Here is a 19336-nt window from a genome sequence, read left to right as displayed (position 1 = left end):
GGCCAGAGGACGAGGTAGAAAAAATGAAGAGGAAGGGGGGTGATGGTAAGAGTGGGAGGGGGAGACAAGGGGAACAGCAGACCCCAGACAGCGAGTAGTAAATGAGGGAGAAAAGCTACGCCATCATCCACTGAACGAGAGGACGGCAGCAGTCTCGCTGAGATCTCCTCTTTAAGTCACTCAGTCTGAAAACAGTTCTGTTGGAATCCACCGGCAGGCTGAAGCTCAACGCTGTGAGCAAAAGAAATCCGAACAAGTCCTCCGAACCTAAATGATAACTTTTGTCATTTAAAGAAACAACTAACGCAGTCCTCTCTATTTTACGTGCCCACTACACATGACCGTTGCTGTCGTGTTCCAGAGAGATAAAGCATGCAGTGATACTAAACGCTTTTAATGAGGTGCAAAACATCTGTCAAAGCATTTCAGCACCTTATTAACAGCTTTAACTACAACTCCATCCTGGTTAAGCTTTAGCATGAATATTCTAGCTGGAGCACTCCAGCACAAAACATGATATTTTGACCTATAGTTACCTTATTCAGGTGGCTGTTTGCAAATTGATTCATACATTTTTTTATACAGTAATACACAAAAAAAGAAAATCACATTGAAGTATAAATTAAAGTCTGGATGGCGCTTAACTTCAGCTTGATGGTTTTTTAGCAAAGGCTGGGAGCTCAAAAACAAAAAAGTCAAGGCTCAGTAAAAGATTAAAAAAAACATCAAAAAGAAACAGAATGATCCTCTTCAACCTCCACTGTTTCTTAACATGCTCCGTTTCTTGTTCTGTGCTTTGCTTTCAGGGGGAGATTTTTCCGGAAGTCCGTATTCCCATCCCCAGTATTCCACATACAACGAATCCTGGAGATTTCCCAACCCCAGTTTATTAGGTAGGTGCTTCCCATATCAATGGATTGCATATTCATTCCATCTTGCAGCCGAGTTCCAACCTCTCTAACATTCTCTTGTAATACGCTGTATCTTTCATGCTCCACTGTTTCCATTACAGTACATCTCTGTCCGTATTGTACCGTACAGTACAATACATCATAGACACACTAATGGTTCTGTGAAAGGATGTTTAAAAAAAAAAAAAAGAGGCAATTTGGGGTGTGAATGGATTTGAAGAAACTGAAAGAGAGAGAGTGAGAATGGAAGGAACAGATTAACAGACATTTATCTGCATATCACCAGTGTTGCGTATCGGGATTTTGGGGATTTCATCAGTAATTGTGGGGGAAATTGCCCAATTTTTTTTTCATTTTTCATGTAGTCACCCTCAAATTAACGATTAAGACCAAACCAAACTGCCAAGAGCAGTGAAGAGAGGTGTGACAGCAGAGTCCACCACCAGAAACGTCTTCTGTTGAGCGATTATTTTCATGTATGCTCTGTTGCTTAAAATGTTTCTTCTAGTTTAGCACTGAGGGTGGGTGATATGACATTATAATACCGTCAGATTTGACCATATCATGGTGGGAAAAGAGGAGAAATGAACCCAAAGTCATTGTCTGGGGAACATTTTGGGGGGTCACGTTTGAAGGTGAAACGGTCAGCTGGTGACAGTGGGATAAAGGTCAGCGGGTGAGATTGGTCAATGCTGCGCTGACCTGTAGTGTGTCCCCCCCACCCACTCCTCTCGTCTCAACCTCCTCTCCTTCCACCCGTCTTTCCCCAGTGTTCCAGCAGGATTATGGGTCTATCCTGGGGACTGAAATCGGCTGCTCCTCCAGTCTCTTCACCAGCCAGGCAGGACAGATGCAAGGTAGGTGGACAAAGAGTGAACAAGCAGAGAAAGAGTATGGTAGGTGGGTGTGCAAAGGTGCAACAAAAACATAGAAAGAGAAGAAGGGACCGCAAAAGGAACTTTGGTATGGACAGTTAAGGACAAGCAGCCTCATCACATGAGGACAAGACGCACATCAGGAGACACTATGAGGTTTAAGATTGATGGCAGCGATGTAGAGGGAAGGATGAGAGTAGAGGTGGCAAATGAAAGAAAGAGGCAGAGGGGGAGAGAGGGTGTCTGAAGTCTTGACTGAGACTAAATAGTTTGTCAGTCTGGCTTAATGCCTCACTTCCCCAAAGGGCCTCCTGGGATTACCTGGACTGTGGACAGACATAACCTGTCAACACACAGCCCGGCTGATTGATGGAAGTGACAGAGACAGGTGTGTGTGGGTGTGTGTGTGTGGGTGTGTGTGTAGGCTGTTGATTTTCTGTGTGTATAAAGGTGAGTGAGTGTGGGTTTCTGTGTGTCTTTGGGGTTACAGTATTGAATTGACCTCCTCCCTGAGGAGAGAATAGACTCAAGGGATCAGCAGTAGTAGAGCTGTACTCAGTGTGTCAGCTTAGACTGTCACTTAGTGTGTGTGTGTGTGTGTGTGTGTGTGTGTGTGTGTGTGTGTGTGTGTGTGTGTGTGTGTGTGTGTGTGTGTGTGTGTGTGTGTGTGTGCGCGCGTGTGTGTGTGTGTGAGAGAGATGGTCGGAGATGACGAGACAAGGTTCAGAAAGTAGCCCGAGTTCACTGCATTGGTACTTTTTTCATTAGCTTCATCTGCTAATGTCATCTTTTTGCTGCCTTTAACTGCTCACATTTAAATTAAAATATAATCTTCAAAGAAAAGTGAAGCGGCACATTTTACATTTCAGTAAAAGTAGTTGAAGGATGATTCAGATTTATTACAACCTGGGTCTTGTTTTTTGTCATTTTAACGATCATACCAATCGGTGACACTTTTGAAGTTTGAAGTTTGAAGCATTGCTCGTCGCCATTTTGGATTTTTGCAACCAGAAGAAACCAACTGAGACCATAAACCCATGTTTACAATGTTTACTGAGGGTATAAATCAAGAGAGAAGAAGGGTAATTTTCTCATAGACTTCTATACAATCAGACTTTTTGCAACCAGAGGAGTCGCCCCCTGATGGCCATTAAATAGAATGCAACTTTAAGGCACTTCCGTATTGGATCCACTTTTCAGACCCAGGGTGAGCTGCCTGATCGGTAATAATAAAGATTGAACTCGCCAAGTAAATTGCATATTCGGATATATTCAAAATGCTATGGCCATCTGGAAGGAAGTGGTGAGCGAAATGGCAATGAACGCCAACGCAATGTTGGCGTTCATTGCTGCTAGTTCTTTGATGATTGTTTTGTAGCGACGGGGCCTATATGTTCATCGGGTGGCCAGAGACATGACTCCAAATGAATGCTTATGTTGTTCTGTTTCCACTGGATTTGCAGGCAATAGGGAACTTTTTAAGGTAAAAATATGTCATAGTGTGTTTACAGCTTGTTATGCTGCCCCCAAATTGCCCAAATAGTATGAAAAAAGCTTTAAATGATCTGGTTTAACTGTTGGCCTTTTTGACGCAATGTCACATCACACCTGGTGAGCACAAAAATATCCAAACCAATAAAAATGAGGTGATAAAACTTGTGATAAACTGGACTCATCAAAAATTTTCAAGAAAAATTGATTTGTGTTTGTGTTCCTCCCCAGGGTCACCGTACTACTACAGTGCAACATCACGAGGGGCGGGCCCTGCTGCCACTGCAACAGCCTCCGCCTACGACCGCCACTGACCCCTTCTACTAAGAGAATAGGAGTACGAGGAGATGAGGGGATGGGGGGGGGGGGGGGCAAGGGGACGGATAGCACCAGCACTGCACAGTACAAACCTGCCTACGCACGGACGACAATGAGGACGAAGATTTCAAATTTTTGACGTCAGTGAGGTTTGAATTTTCTTTGACTGACACTTAAGCGGACAAACGCACTGCTGGGCTGAAGACACGCTGTATGAGTATTACATTACTGTGAGGACACAGGCTTGACAATATCAATTACTTATATGAGTTATAGGACTGGTCAGAAGCAGGTGATTTTGGACCCTCCCATGATAAATCAAGGCTTGGTATTCCTATCTTCACTTTAACCAATCGTCTACAAATCCGAGAAGTCAGTGGACTAAGCGGTGACTGAAACTGTGTTGTGATCTTCAGTGGTAAAATGTTGCGTTTTCAGGTTGGAAAAACCTTCTTTGGAGGAAATTATTTGAGTGGATTCGAGCAAAATAACTTCTTTTTTTATGCCCCGACATCAATCAATCAATTTTCTATGCCATGCTACGGTGAAGTAAAGACAATCCAACTCTCATAACTATGAATGACCAAAATCACCCGTATCATTACCATTCTAGTCTCTCTGCTGTAGATGCAACACATTTCTTCTGGGATCACAACGCTGGATTAATGGGATACCGCCATTTTCAATTGGGAGTGTTCAGTTTCACAACTGACCATTCGCTAAGCTCCGCCCCCACAAGTTACAGTTGGTAAGCCTGTCAAACTTTCTGTTATCTACTTTGATACAAAGGATCCTTTAGGACAGAAGTAGACAGCCAGCAACCATCTATTTGGCGGACTAAAAAACAGCCGCAAACGTTTAATCTATCATTACCACCTTTGCTCTTATGTTTTTGGATTTGAAAAAAAGGCTATAAAATAAGTAGTATCTCCCCTACTACAGCCCCCATGCACAGTGCCTCAACATGAGGAGTAATCCAAAGCTTGACTGGATGGCCGTGCTTAGTTACGGTCGTCGAGCTACAATTGGATAAATCGCTGTACCGGGGCTGAGCTTCAGTCGGACGTTCAATCCCAGTGGTTGTAGCCAGATCCCAGTGTGTATCAGAGGACGTCCACGCTTTCACGCATTCAAAGCGGCCATGATTGCCACTGACTGACGGACAGGCCTTTCAGCAAAAGCACAGACTAAAATCTGAGCCCTCTACTGTCGAATGGACAGTGAACACATTCACATCAGACCAAAATAAAAACCCCACGGGGGATGGGGTCGTCGTTCAGGAAGGTGCTATCCCACCTCCCATGCCAAGACGTAGTCCGGATCAAGAGCTATTTATAATGGGAGGAGACACAGAGTAATATATTAAGAAGCTTTTCTGCGCTGCACTCCGTGCTGAGAGTGAATGCCTGTTAATGATTTGTAATATGTGTCACGCTGTTGTGCTAGAATAGTGATGATGACGATGATGATGATGATGACGATGCAGTGAAATATGAAATCTTAAAAAAACGTTCCATATGAAAAGAAGTCTTTTGTTTATGACTATGATCTGAGTTTCCTGTTAATAGTTTGTTGCCAGGTATCAGCTGACGCAGGTGCCATTGATTAAAAAAACGCAATTTTTTATCTGCGCCTGAATATTGATAAGAGGAGCCAGGAAGCAGCGGCACCCTCCCTTTCTCTCTCTCTCTCTCTCTCTCTCTGTCGCTCTATTCCTCTTTCTCTCTTTAAACTCCCCAAAGATGGGCCCCCCCTAGTGGATCGGCTGACTAACTACAAAAGCACAAAGAGACTCAATCATTTAAAAGGCGCCATTTTCTTTTTTTTGACTTCCTTTTCAAAACATTAAGTACTTCTTCTTCTCCCCTTTTGAGTATGTGTCCTTGTGCTTGTTTGGCATCCCGGAATTGTTTCTATAAAAGCATCGCTTTTGTTAAAAAAAACAAAAAATGTTTTTTGTCTGTCTCCTCCATCAGTTCTGCGCTGTGACAATGTATGACTCCAGGGTCGAGGCCTTACCCAACACGTACACACAGAGCAGGACAGGTTTGCCCTTTGGCGCTGATCTGACATCAGTGTGTTTTCCCTGTAAAATGTGTTGGTTTTATTTTTGGAGGGCCCGCAGTGTTGATCTCGTGAGGGGGGGTATCTCCCCTTAACCTGTACGCAGATTCCTGTCTCACTTCTGTCCATACCAGACTTGTACAGTAATCAGTGAACGAGAAGAGAAGTCACAATGTCCATAGCAGTTTCAGTTATTCACATCTTAGATTTTAGTAAAGAAGCTTCCTTTATGATAAAAAAAAAAAACGAGTAAGAGGTGTGTGGTGTTGTTTTAGCCATTGTCTGCAAATGTTTACATATCTTTTGCTGCTTTTTTTTTCTTTGGTATGCGTGGCCGACCGTAGCGCTTCATTGCTACTGTGTAGTTTTACTAGCGAACAGATTGAAGGCACCAAATCTGCAGCGTGAGACATGAAAATAAAGCTATATATAAACGTATACCTATAAACACTGAGCAAAGCTGTTAGTTTTTCGAAATCTTTGTTGTTTCTGGGGTTTTTTGAAATAGTGATTAGAGTCCTTTTACATTTTTAGATCTTAAAAGTTGTGCTGCACACAACTCTAAAGCGGATTCTTACGACGGCTCGCCCGCTGTGCTGCTTGCCAGCAGGAGCCTTTCCTTTATTTCTCTCTTTCTCTCTTGATCCTCCTGAGGCATTATTGAACCTGAACCACACCAGCTGAAAAAACAAGGACAGTGCCTTTAGTTTTATATGTCACCCCCCCCCCCAACCCCAACCCCCTGACTGACCACGCATCACAAAAGTTTAACTTCCCTCCCTGTAACTCAACAACGCAGGGTTGTCGAGTATATGAAGCCTTCCACGAATAAGTAGCAGCCAGTGATTTCTACGGTAACATTGCAGCTCTGATAACAGGACATGTAGCCCTGATCCAGAACCATATACTCACTCAGCACTGACATTTCAGTCACAGACTCACAGGGATAATGGTGAAAACACAAACTCATCCGATGAAAAATAAACAATCTACAAACGGCTGGAAAGTAACAAATCCAAATGTATTTCAATAAAGCTTCAGCTGACAACGATGTACCGACCCAAAGCGTCGTCGCTGGAAAACGTAGCTCAGCCGTCGCCATGTTGAGAGGCAATAGAAATGCTCCCAATCTGGTTTTTAGCCCTCTCAAAAGAAGGGTCCTTGATTTTTTTCCAGGCATACAACTATTTCAACCACATTTGATTTTTTAAGTGACTGAAAATTCTGACTGAAATTTACAAGTTCTGATAAATATCCACGCAGTACTGTGATATGTGATATACGGCTCCTGATCAGGGCTAAACCGAACTCACTGGCTTTACAAGGAGTGTAAAAAAAAAAAAGGCACAAAATACACACAAAAAAGCCAAGTAAGTGACAGACGTGTTACAAGTCTGTTCATCAATATAGCTTTTTTTTCTTTATTATTCAACCAGAGCGCCTATAAATGAATTACACCCTAATTTTTAACACACACACACACACACACACACACACACACACACACACACACACACACACACACACACACACATACACACACTACTGTAAACATGAAGAAATATCGATTGAGTCGTTCTCCTTGAGGAGGTGAATCCAGCCGTGCCTCCCATGTCTGCTCGCGAGAAGCTGCGACAACAAACCAGTTCCCTTCTCCGGTGTAGCCAGGAACACCCCAGCCACACCACGTTAACGGGATTATTTGTTAAACTATGCATCTCATAGTGACACAGCTCGCCTTGCCATTGCTTTGACCTAATTGGCTCACATTGGGAGAGAGAGGGCCGGGCTCTCATTGGGCCGCGGTCGTCTTCGAATTGGCAACCGTGACTTTGACTGCAGTGATGACAGGGGTGGGGGGCTGTCGTTGTGGGTGGTACTGTAGGAAGCACGGGCGGGCAGAGGCCACACACACACACACACACACACACACACACACACACACACACACACACACACACACACACACACACACACACATATAACTATAAGTACAGACACACACTCTCTCCCTCCCTTTGTCCTTTGCGGAGAGTGGTGATCGCCCCTCCTCTCGTGGCCCATGTGTTCCCCAGGGGAGGCCAAACCTGCTGTGCCATCAGAAGCTCATCCCGTCTTTTATCTCCCCCCCTCCCTGCCTCAGCCCTAATCTCATCATATCTCACGCACTCGTCTCCCCTCTACTCTCCTCCTCTCCTGTAGCACTGCCACACCACCAGGATTAGGAATATTAAAAGTATTCTGTTGATTTCAGGCCTGTGACCTTCTTGGAAAAAGTCATCCCTCTTTCTCCAGACAGCCCTATTACTCCCCCCCCTCCTCCATCTCCCTTTCTGACTTTCCTCTCTGACTATTCGGATGCGAAGCTCACTGTCCTGTCAGGAATTCTGCATAGGAGTGCAGAAGGGTGTTTTGTGCCAAAGCGAGGTCATTTCAATGGCAACAATTGCTGCCGATATTCTTTATTTGGCCAAGAATATTCTGCGAGATGGCATCTTGCAATTCTATCTTCTCCTCGTGTATCTGTAGAGTGTTTAAAAAAACACAAAGAAAACAACCAGTTTCAGATCAAACAAAGACGTTTCATTTCCAGTTTACTGTCCATGAAAATTCAAATCGCATCCTGAGTTGTTTTTTTTTTTATCCCAGCTCCAAATCAAATAGGGAACTGAAATAAATGCAAATTAGTTTTTTTTTCTTTATTATGATTTCTCAGCGAGTGTGCACCGCCCGACTGTATCTCAATATGAAATCCATGAAGATGGCTATTGCCTCCGTGAAACCTGAGGGGATTTCAGCATCACATCTTGACAGCAATTAGTGGCACAATCTGTTTCATGCTTGCTGATATAACTAGGCTCTGGACAGATCTCATACTGAAGTGTTACAATGTTCTGTACATCTTAATATTATTCAACTGTGGAAGAGGAGACATACACAGGACTCAGCCTACAAAAATCAACTGTGCTTTTTAAGCAGATGTTTCAATCAAAGTAAAAAAAAAAATGGAAAAAAGAAAAAAAGAAAACATGATTTTTCACCTTACTGTGGCCTTTCGTGTAACAATCTGGAGTTTTTTTTGTGTCCATGGCTTCCTATCTGGGGTGTTAAAGAGATATTTATATCTGTGACGTTTCGTAAAAAAAAAAAAGGAAAGAAATTCATCCGAGTACAAAGACGAAATTTGGTTTCAACAATTCAACTTGCTCGAAAAATCAAAAGCGACAAAAAGAAAACATATCTGTAACATTCACCAAAGCCTGTGATGCCTGTTTTAAATAATAGATTCTTGTACAAAACACATATAAAATAGCAGAAAAGACTTACAGATACAGACACAAAATGAAGATAAAGAAATGCCTTCAAATATTCTGGACGGGAGGATTAAAAAAAAAAATGTAAAAGAATTGCTTCTTTAAGAAAATGTGTATGTTTTTTATTCGATTTTCTAGTAGTTGCAAACAAAACTTGGTGTTTTTTCTCTTCGTGTGTTGTGTGTTGTCTTAATATTTGAATGTATTTACTGCAGTGCGAATTTGCCAAAGATATCATATCACTTGATTTCTCTACTTTTTTTTTTTTTTTTTTTTTTTTTTGGGGGGTGGGGCGTTTTTTGTTCCTGAATTGTGACCAATTTTGTTCAGAAAACTGGAAATAAATGTTAAATTTGATAATATGCTTATTTTTCATATTTCTAATGTTGATATTATTGCTATTTTATTCCCTGGGTTTGAGTTCCTGTGAAATATTAAATTGCAGTTTGCTTGACGCATCTCCTCATACTCAGTCTGTGTACCTGTCCATCCGTCCACCTGAGTGACTGTTGTTGGTGAATTATTCCATTTATGTACCTGTAATGTGAAGCTAAGAAGTAATTATTTGTAAATATTTGCCATAATTTTATTGGTCCTTCAGAATAAAAAAATAATTTTTTGGAAGTTACAGTGTCTGTGTCTGCTTGGCTACGAATGTACACATGTTTCTCACGGACGTCCACATGCATGGAGAAGGAACACACGCACACTCAGTGCCACATTCCTCCACGTCCAAAATCAGTCTGGACAGACGGAGACTTGTCTCAGTGTGACCCCGCCGTGTGGCTTTCATCCTGGAGACACAGATCTCATCTCGGGGCATCTATCTTGAGGACGAGATGTGGGGTGGGGGCGACACACACAGCTAAACCCCCTCCCTCTCCTCACCCCACCACTTGGAGAGTGAACGGAGAGTCCCAGTGCTGCAGTCTTGGCTGCTGGCCGAGTCCAGGAGGGGGCAGAGGTCTGTGTGTGTGTGTGTGTGTGTGTGTGTGTGTGTGTGTGTGTGTGTGTGTGTGTGCGTGTGTGTGTGTGTGTGTGTGTGAGTGTAAAGGAGACGAGGAGGAGGAGTAGGAAGGGGGAGAGGGGTGATAATAGGACACAAGCCACGACATGGCGACAACACGCCACACACACAGAAAACAGCACAAACCCAGCTTGAGACACAGGCCGGGCTGTCCGCAGTTTGGGTGCCTGCCCAGGACACCAGAATGGCATGTGTGTGTGTGTGTGTGTGTGTGTGTGTGTGTGTGTGTGTGTGTGTGTGTGTGTGTGTGTGTGTGTGTGTGTGTGTGTGTGTGTGTGTGTGTGTGTGTGTGTGGGTATGTGCGTGCAAGCTCATTTTGGTTCCTCGCCAACTAAAGGCAGCCCTGTAAGGTTGTGTAAGAATGGATCATATGGTAAAGATTTGTAAAGATTGTTTTAGTCAGGGCTGGATAAACCCTCTGTGGGGCCAGGGGCAAACATGAGCTGTGGGCCCGTAATGGGCCGCTTCTATTCAATTCAATTTAATTTATTTTGTATAGCCCAAAATCACAAATTACAAATTTGCCTCAGAGGGCTTTACAATCTGTACACATGCGACATCCTCTGTCCCTGAACCTTCACATTCACAGGAAAAACTCCCCTAAAAAACCCCTTTAACAGGGAGAAAAAAGGAAGAAACCTCTGGGAGAACGACAGAGGAGGGATCCTTCTCCCAGGATGGACAGAATGCAATAGATGTCATGTGTACAGAATGAACAACATAACAGAGTTACAACACATTCAATGTATATGACATAAATGATTCATATAATAAGAGTAGAAAGCAGAGTAACAAAGGTAAAAATGAAGACTACTTATAATAACAGCAGCAATGACTATAATATAATTAAAATAATGATATGGGGAATAGTAATAGTAATGTGACAAATAATAATAAGCGAAGTAGCAGTGGCTGTCAGCCGGGTCACAGCAGGAGGCACGACCACGGTCCAGGTACCACAACGATTCATTGAATCCTGCGAGGCGAGAAAGCAAAAAGGCTTTATGGTAGAAGCAAAGCCAATAAGCGTAATGGTACAGGGAATAGTAATAGTAATGTGACTAATAATAATAATGGTGGTAGCAGTTGGTGTCAGCAGGGCCACAGCAGGAGGCACGACCACAGTCCAGGTACAGCCATGATTTATCGAAACCTGCGAGGCGAAAAAGCACAAAGGGGGTAGAAGCAAGTCAATAAGCGTAATAGTATTACTTCTCACATGTCTCCCCATCCCAATGCCAAGGCCACAAACCAATAAACCTATGCTGAAATACTTACAGTCCAGTGTGTCAGTTGGTTTGATTAAAACCCTAACCTTGTGAATTCTGATGAAAAAATGTCTTCTGTAGCTTTACCCGAAAAAGTCAAGGAAAAACTTTTGGTCATGGAGTTTGAAACACATGGGTGTTTAGTCGGGTCGGGCAGTGTACTGGTTTCATTCAATGGACTGTATGTAAGAAGTGGACGCAGTCATCATGACGTCACTCATTGGTTTGTGGACAGTGTGAAGCCTCGAGTTTGACAATTGGTCTGTCGCCATCTTGGCTTTTTGCAACCAGTGAACGGAAGTGACCATATTTGGACGCCAAAGGAATGATGTAAAGCTGCCATATAAGGCTCTGGTTGAGACCTGTCAATCACAAGGTAGCCCCGCCCTAAAGCGTACCCTGCTTCATGGTTTATTTGAATCTAAACGTACCATCATTTACTAAATGAACATCATGCTGTATTGAAGAAGACTTGAAACTAGAGATTGAGACCATAAACTCATGTTCACAATGTGTACTGAGGTAATAAATCTATTGAGAAGTAGGGTCATTTTCTCATAGACTTCCATACTATTAAACTTATTTTTACAACCGGAGGAGTCGCCCCCTGATGGTTAGTTGACAGAATAAAAATTTAAGGAATCAATAAACACAATTATTTTCAATATGATTTTCTTTCTTTCGAATGTTCCCTTACATCGACAATAAAGTGAAAAATGATGAAATCATGTTAAGTTAATCATGTTTTAGGTCATATCGCCCAACCTGTACTGTTTAGCAAGATGCTATTGAGTTGCATTATGGGAATTGCAGGATCCAGTATTGTTTGGTGCTTTACTCATGCTAGGCAGTACAAGTCAGTTCAGTTTTGATCTTCTCTTTCTTCTAATCTGTCTCTAACAATATGAGCTGAATCAGCGATTTCATCAAAACAGTCTCCCCCTGCACTTACGATGCATGTAACAAAAACACAAGAAGATGAAGGTATGGAAGGAAAGTTTCACTGTGCACTGCCGTAGTTTAAAAAAACTATGTAAGCAGACAAAACGTTGTTTGCATGACAGGTGCAGAGCCGGCATATGATCTGCCGGATCAATGTCGGCTTGACAAATATGAATTTGACAGTGCTCCATTAGTTAGAAACCAGTGCCACACCCTCTGCCCTCTTCACTCTCCCCCTATTACATAACATGACTAGGCATTGACATGTTCTACCGCTCCTCCTCCTCATCCTCCTCCTCCTCCTCTGGCTTCCCATACAAGAGCAGGAGACAGACAACAGTGGTACTTATGGAGGCCAAGAAGTCATGCAAATTAACGTCAGTCAGCATCAGTGTGTTTTGGCCCTCTAGAGCCCCTGTAGGGAGGAGGTACGGGGCCAACTGAGTATAATTGGGCCTCAGCTGATTAGTGAAGAGGGGTTCATACAGGAGAGAAAGGGGGGGGATGAGAAGAAGAGATGCTGAAGAGATATCAGGAGTGAGAGAGCAGGGCCTTTGAATCAAACAGGAGGAGGAAGAAGAGAGGAACTGACAGAACATACAGAGGAAAAATGGATGGAGCAGAGAGTGTGCGAGTGCTCGTGTTGCATATTCATGACTTCTGCCGTGTTTGCATCCCAACTCCCTCTGACATCTTCCCTCTCTTTTTGCTCAAAACCGAGTGCATTTGTTTGGGTGTAGAAACATAACTGAGAAGTGCAACCGGCATGTAGATTATATGCATTATTTATTATCTTGTATTTATTTATGTAAAGGTTTGGTCTGGTTTCCTATTAGTTAAGATAACAGTGCACTCACCAGGTTTGTTGCTGAGATCTGGGAACGAGGTGTCATTCGCTGAATTGAAGTCAGACAGGGCAAAAACAACAACAAGCAGTCAGGTGATAATACAAGTTCGAACAAACACAGGAATGTCAATATTGGATGATACTGCAACAACTCTTACTAATGCCGCGCTTTGCAATATCTGCCTCATGCCATCAAAGGAGACACTAATCCTGCACTGGCAACATTGGAATTAGAAATGTTCCAATTTCTAATTCCAACATCATGCTCTATTGAAGAAGACTTGAAACTACATATTGAGACCATAAACTCATGTTTACAATGTTTACTGAGGTAATAAATCAAGTGCGAAGTAGGGTCATTTTCTCAAAGACTTCTATAGAATCAGACTTGTTTTTGCAACCAGAGGAATCGCCCCCTGCTGGCCATTAGAGAGAATGCAAGTTTAAAGCACTCACACATTGGCTTGACTTTTCAGAACCAGAAGTTTCCATCAGACTGCAAGAAAAGTCAGCAAAACTTATTTGTAAGAGAAAGTTAAGGTGAACCCATACTGTTCGTTGTAAATATCCTTTTGTTCACAAACTGACCGCTTAAGACTTTATTACCACATTTCACATCCCGTTTTACCTAACAAAATATAGTTTCTGTCTAAAGAGCTGTCTGACTGCTCTCATGTTTCTTAATTACTAGCAGTTTGCAATTAATACTGTGTGTGCAATGTTGTCATGATCAATAGAAATAATGACCAAATGTATCAAGAAAAAATATAGCACATGCTGTAGTAAATCAGGATGTTACTTTAATATGATGGATCCCTATAAGAACAGTTTCTTACTGTTTATAATAAGTTATTTACAGCGATCCCGGTTCCGAACCCCCAGGGATCAAAATGATGTTTATGTTTCTAATAAACGCTTTTTGTTTGTAAATTACTAGATAATTTTACATCTTAATGCTCCTAAAACTGTTTGAATAAAACAGTCTGAGGATAAAAAAAAAATCACTCTTTGTTTGAAATGTATCACCCAGTGACATTTGCTAACTGAAGAGGGATTGCAAGCCAACATTGTTACATGTTAAGGGCGCACAAGGAAGTTCTAATCCCACTTCCATGTGCAATTGCATACTGTATATTTCTATCATCACCAATTTGGTTTTATCGCTGTGCAAGCGATTCTCTTTTGAAAAATCCACTGCCTCAGGGAGCAGCACGGCAGTCCACCCGCTAGTCAACTGTAGGCTCATCAAATGAGGAGAAACTCTGACACACTAACAGCGATAAAAAAAAACGTGGTTTGACCTTATCCCAGAAGACATTTGGACCACACAGAATGAGCCGTTACATGCCTCCCATTGCCCTTTATGGCGGGATGCGTTACACGGTGACAGTGGTAACGATGAGCGAGGCTTGTACAGAGTGCTAATGTGCTGCGTTTCCATCATTAAGGCCCTTCCCGGACACCAGAAATGATGGGACACGTAGTTCCATGTTAAGTTTTTATCCCCCCCATCCCCCTCCCTCGAAACCCGTCACTCACAATCCCTCCCTCACACAGATACTACATGTAACAAATGTCAGATGTGTGTGTGTGAATCTCGGAACCATTGACAGGCATGGAAGCAGCTTGTTGAACTAATAGCCTAACTAATGTGTCTACATTCCCTCCCACCACCACCCCTCCTCCTCCCCTCTCCTTACCTCCCTCAACCACCTCTTCCCGCTGCAAAACTGACATCTATGAACTGAGCAGAAGAAAGAGGAGAGGAGGAAAGAAAAAAATAAAGAGGAGAGGAGTGGGTTGACAAGCGGCGGACCCTCTTCGCCCTCCCGTCTGACTCCGTCTATCTCCCCCTCTCTCCCTGAGGGTTTGTCTCTGAGGGTAGCGCTATGATGAATCGGCCTGTCTGAGCTAACCTAGCGGAGACCAATTAGAGAGAGAGAGAGAGAGAGAGAGAAAAAAAAAAGAAAAACAATGAGAGAAACTGAAGCAAAAGGGGAGAGCGGGAGACAGAAGAGAGGAGATCGAGAGGAAGGGCAGATAGGTTAAGAGGGAGGTAGGAGGATAGGGGTAAAGTGGAAAGTTTAAGACAAAGCATGTTGGTCTGTTGTCTACTTTGTGTGTGTGTGTGTGTGTGTGTGTGTGTGTGTGTGTGTGTGCGTGCGTGCGTGCGTGCGTGCGTGCGTGTGTGCGTGCGTGTGTGCGTGCGTGTGTGTGTGTGTGTGGGTGAGCTGTCAGTGCTGAGGGAGAGGCAGCGTGAGGGGCTGGCCTCTTAAGTCTTAACCTCGTCTGCTGCTGCAGGAGAGGCTTTGACAGCAGAGACGCACAAACAGGACCGACACTTCCACTTCCACTTCCTCCTCCTCCTCCTCCTCCTCCTCCTGAGAAACCTTTTACTGCCACGCTCCTCGTTCTTCCTCTCCCCTCCCCTGCTCCTGCTGGTTATTCTGTTGGTCCTATAGCAATAGCAATAAATGAACTGATGTCCGCATCCCCAAATGATCGTTACTATTGGTGCTTGTTGTATAGTTTTGGACCATAGACTGTATATAACAAGCCGACGTAGTCATGGTGATGGCAACCATTTGTTTATGGACTATGATTCGAAGCCTTGAGTTTGGTATTTCAGCCGTTGCCATCTTGTTTTTTTGCAACCAGAAAGGGTTGAACTTAGCACAACAGGACTCTGATACTGGAATAAAGAAGGTCAGTAATTAGCACCTTCAGACTTGTAATTAGCATCTTTCTGGTCATAACCACAACTAGGAAAGTAGTTTTTTTCTTAAAGATCAAATATACATAACATTGTCAAATTGATAAAACAGAAAGTGCAGGGGAAAAAAAGAAACAAACAAACATGGCTGCCTCACTTCATCATAAGTCCATTGTTTAAGGTAAACGACCCCTAAAAAGGGCTATAATGTCAATATCAATGCTTTTTAACCCTCACACAACCACCTGTGCACACGACCGCCTTGAGTTGTCTTATACTATTCTAAATCCATAACACAAGAGTTCCAGTCTCTACCATCTGTCTCGGATGATGTGAACGTTGCGCTACTGGGCAACTCTGGAGCCTATATATGTCAGCCCAGTCTGGCCTGGGATCAAATCCCGCTGACGCTTCCTCGCCCGTGTATGCCAAACTCATTTTTCCTCCTTCAAACAAACATTTGATAAATGGCCTCCTCGCTCTCCTCTTCGCAAATAGCAAAACTCTCCCTGTCCTCCTCCTCAACGATCACCGTTGTCTTCTTGCCCATCCCCCTCACGCTCCGATACAATTACAAACATCCCGCTTCCCATTTATCACCAACAATTAAACAGCGCGGATGGAGGCGACTTCATGAGCCGAGAGTTGAGGGCGAGGAGAGACGAGGTAGAGTCGGCAGTGAGAAAGAGAGAGGAAGGCTGACAGCACAATTAAGGTTTTTAATTCTCTGCTTGAGTGGGCCGGTCCAGTCTTTATGCTAATTAGGATGCCACAGCCGTGTAATAAATCTCTATGATCCAGCCTCATTTCCCTTCTGTCTCTCTCTGTCTGTCTCTCTCACAACAGCATGGAAAGTTCATCCCACTACTTCCTACGGTAGCACCCTTTTTCGGCTCGAGTGCTAATAGTTTCATTTAAATTGATTTGTTTTTCTCGTGCAGTTTTGAACGCTTCCCCCAGATCCGTTAGTCGCGGCGTGGCGGCGCGGGCCGTTTACTGGTTGGCCAAGCATTCGACGCCTTGCCTCGATGCTGGTACCACATGTAGTTTCTCTCCCTGTTAACTCCCTTTATTAGTGTTTTTTCAGGAATTTGGTTCCCACCGTGCCGTACAAACACACACACACACACACACACACACATCTACAGGCAATCAATGCAGACAATATTCTCTTATTCCTCTCCCTCTCTTTCCTTATCCTCTCATCTCCATTTGATGGACGTGTCTAATGATAACATCTGCGGATGGGAGGAAAACAGCACAACAATCCGCAGATAATTGGGGGGCCACATTTAAAGACGAGGACAGAGAAAATGAGAGGGATAGATAAGTGGACAACTGTAGACTGTTTGTTAAAGTAGCAACTAGCAGATATATTTTCACCCTCATTTAGATCCCGAGGATACACACTAATCAGGGTGGGGGGTTTGTCCGTTGTTTGCTACAAAGTGTCCCAAAGCCAATTTAACCACAAAATCTGTTGAAAAACATACAACCGAAGTTTCATGTTCATTAAATAAATGCGGTAAGAGAAGGTCCAAGCTGATTTTTACTGGAAGAAACACACACAGAGATCATTTTACAGCAGAGTCAGCCTCGATGCACATCTGAGCCGCGTGGACGTCAGCTAGGAGTACAGAGGCAGAGGGGACAGGGGGAGGGACACTGAGGCCTCCTCGCTCATTGACGTTATCATAACGCTGATGGAATTGAACGCAACAGAACAACACTTAAGCTTATTCGGAGTCTTGTCTCTTTTAGCTCAATTTTGGTCTCCACCAACTCTCTATTTGGCTCTTTAGCATCTAAATACTCCATTGTGTTTACCATTTAGTCGATAACTTTAATTTCTTTTGGCAGCATTTTCACATTTACTGAACAGCTGGTAGATAAGAAGGAAATGGGCGTATGAGGGGTTCGACATGCAATAAAACCTGCTCAAATCCAGAACCCTATTGGCCCCACAGGGTTCCTGAAAATTGGAGAATATAACAATTTAACAAAAACTTCTTTTTTTTAAAATCTCTTATCCATTCAAATTCCCAGACCCCCAAGTTGGGAACCTCTCAATATAAAGCTTGTGTAGGCCTTAACTACTTTCATCAACCTACCTCACAAAGGTTTCCATGAGCGCTGCCATCAGGCGTCTGAGCCTTGCGAAGCCCCGCAAAAAATGAGCAACGGACAGATATGCAGTCAGAGGAACAAAATGAAATGGATGTGTCATGCAGCTGGCTCACAAAAAAAGAAGGAAAAAAAACAGCAAGCAAAATTATTGGTGCGTATCAGTGAAACAGCTCTGCTAAAAAAAACAAAAACATAAACTCACATAGGAAAAGGAGAATGAGAAGGGTTGTCAGCTGGAGCCCGGTGTCTCTCAAGCCTGAGAAGAACAAACAAAACTGGTGAGCACAAATCTGCTGTGATCTGTTTTTAAGCATTTACGAAGAATTTCTACTAAATGCTTCCAAACTGGACGCACTGTGTTTCAGCTCAAGCTTCACACTCTGCAGAGTTTCTCATCTTAAGTTAATTAATCTTCCTCAGAAATGCCCTCTTGCGCTGGTTTTTAAACCTGTTTCAAAGAAGCATGGACTGAACTTCACAACATGAGAATAGAGGCTGAATGGAGGGTCAATGACAAGAATCATTTCATTTCACTATGTTTTGATTTGCAGACCTCTACGGTATTTAGTTGTTGTTTTTTAATTAGAAGGAGGAAACAGTGAATCATCTACTTGATACAGAACCGAAATGTTTGACAGCAAAGTCAGAATGCCAAAAAAGGTGACAAGAATCTGGCTCGTGTGGTGGCTGGAGAAAAATGGCAGAAAGGTCAGAAAAGTAGAGAAGAGTCTCTCCTATATGTGAGAAAGGTGTCAGCTGGCTTTTACTCCAGCTGTTGTCCATACACACACACACACACACACACACACACACCTCCAACCTCAGCCCAGCAGGAGTCATCACCGCCACTGGAACAATATGGAGGATAACGGCTGAGGAGGAAGTGTTTTTATTTTTTTTTAATCTCTCCAACTTCAACCTTCACCTCTGTCTTAAATTATCATCCCACCTCCCCCATCCTCTCTGAGATTAAGGTTAAACCCCCCTTATCATCACCTCCACCCATCGTTACCCTTCCATCCCCCGCTGAGACACCAAGGAGAACCTGCCACCAATGAACGCCCAATCAGCCGCAGCCCTGTTATGATGTGGCCTCCTGTCTAGGAATGTGGAGAGGAGAGGATTTTCAGATGTTGCCAGCAATGATCATCATTATTTAGCCGTTCAGAGCAGCCAGAACAATCACGCTCCTACTGCCATTACCATGATCAACTATTTTCAGCTTCAGGGCTAAATCATCATCATCTTCCACTGTGGTTATACATTTATTTGAGGACACAGAACATCTGAATCCCTGAGATTGAATGAGCCAAGTTTTTATTTTACAAGATAAAGTACGGAATAGATGAGGCAATATTCCATGTATGTGCATTACTTTTGCATAAAAATGTTGAGAACAAAAAAAAAAAAAAAGTATCTACAGTAACACTTGACACTAC

General features: G+C 43.1%; 1 protein-coding gene across 2 annotated transcripts in view; it reads left to right on the top strand.

Annotated features, from left to right (window-relative positions):
* pax5 (paired box 5) overlaps nucleotides 1-6376 on the top strand; it is a 53355-nt gene extending 46979 nt beyond the window's left edge. For both annotated transcript variants that reach the window (XM_054603881.1, XM_054603880.1), the window contains exons 9-11: nucleotides 807-893; nucleotides 1682-1768; nucleotides 3509-6376. In XM_054603881.1, the coding sequence (XP_054459856.1) occupies nucleotides 807-893; nucleotides 1682-1768; nucleotides 3509-3591 (257 nt within the window). In that variant the 3' untranslated portion in view covers nucleotides 3592-6376. The remainder of the gene's footprint in view (nucleotides 1-806; nucleotides 894-1681; nucleotides 1769-3508) is intronic.
* The last annotated feature ends 12960 nt before the right edge of the window (nucleotides 6377-19336 follow it).

Source organism: Anoplopoma fimbria, chromosome 9 (assembly GCF_027596085.1).
Source record: "Anoplopoma fimbria isolate UVic2021 breed Golden Eagle Sablefish chromosome 9, Afim_UVic_2022, whole genome shotgun sequence".
Lineage (NCBI taxonomy): Eukaryota > Metazoa > Chordata > Actinopteri > Perciformes > Anoplopomatidae > Anoplopoma > Anoplopoma fimbria.
The sequence above is the reverse complement of the archived record's forward strand: the minus strand, read 5'-3'. Positions and strand labels throughout refer to the sequence as shown.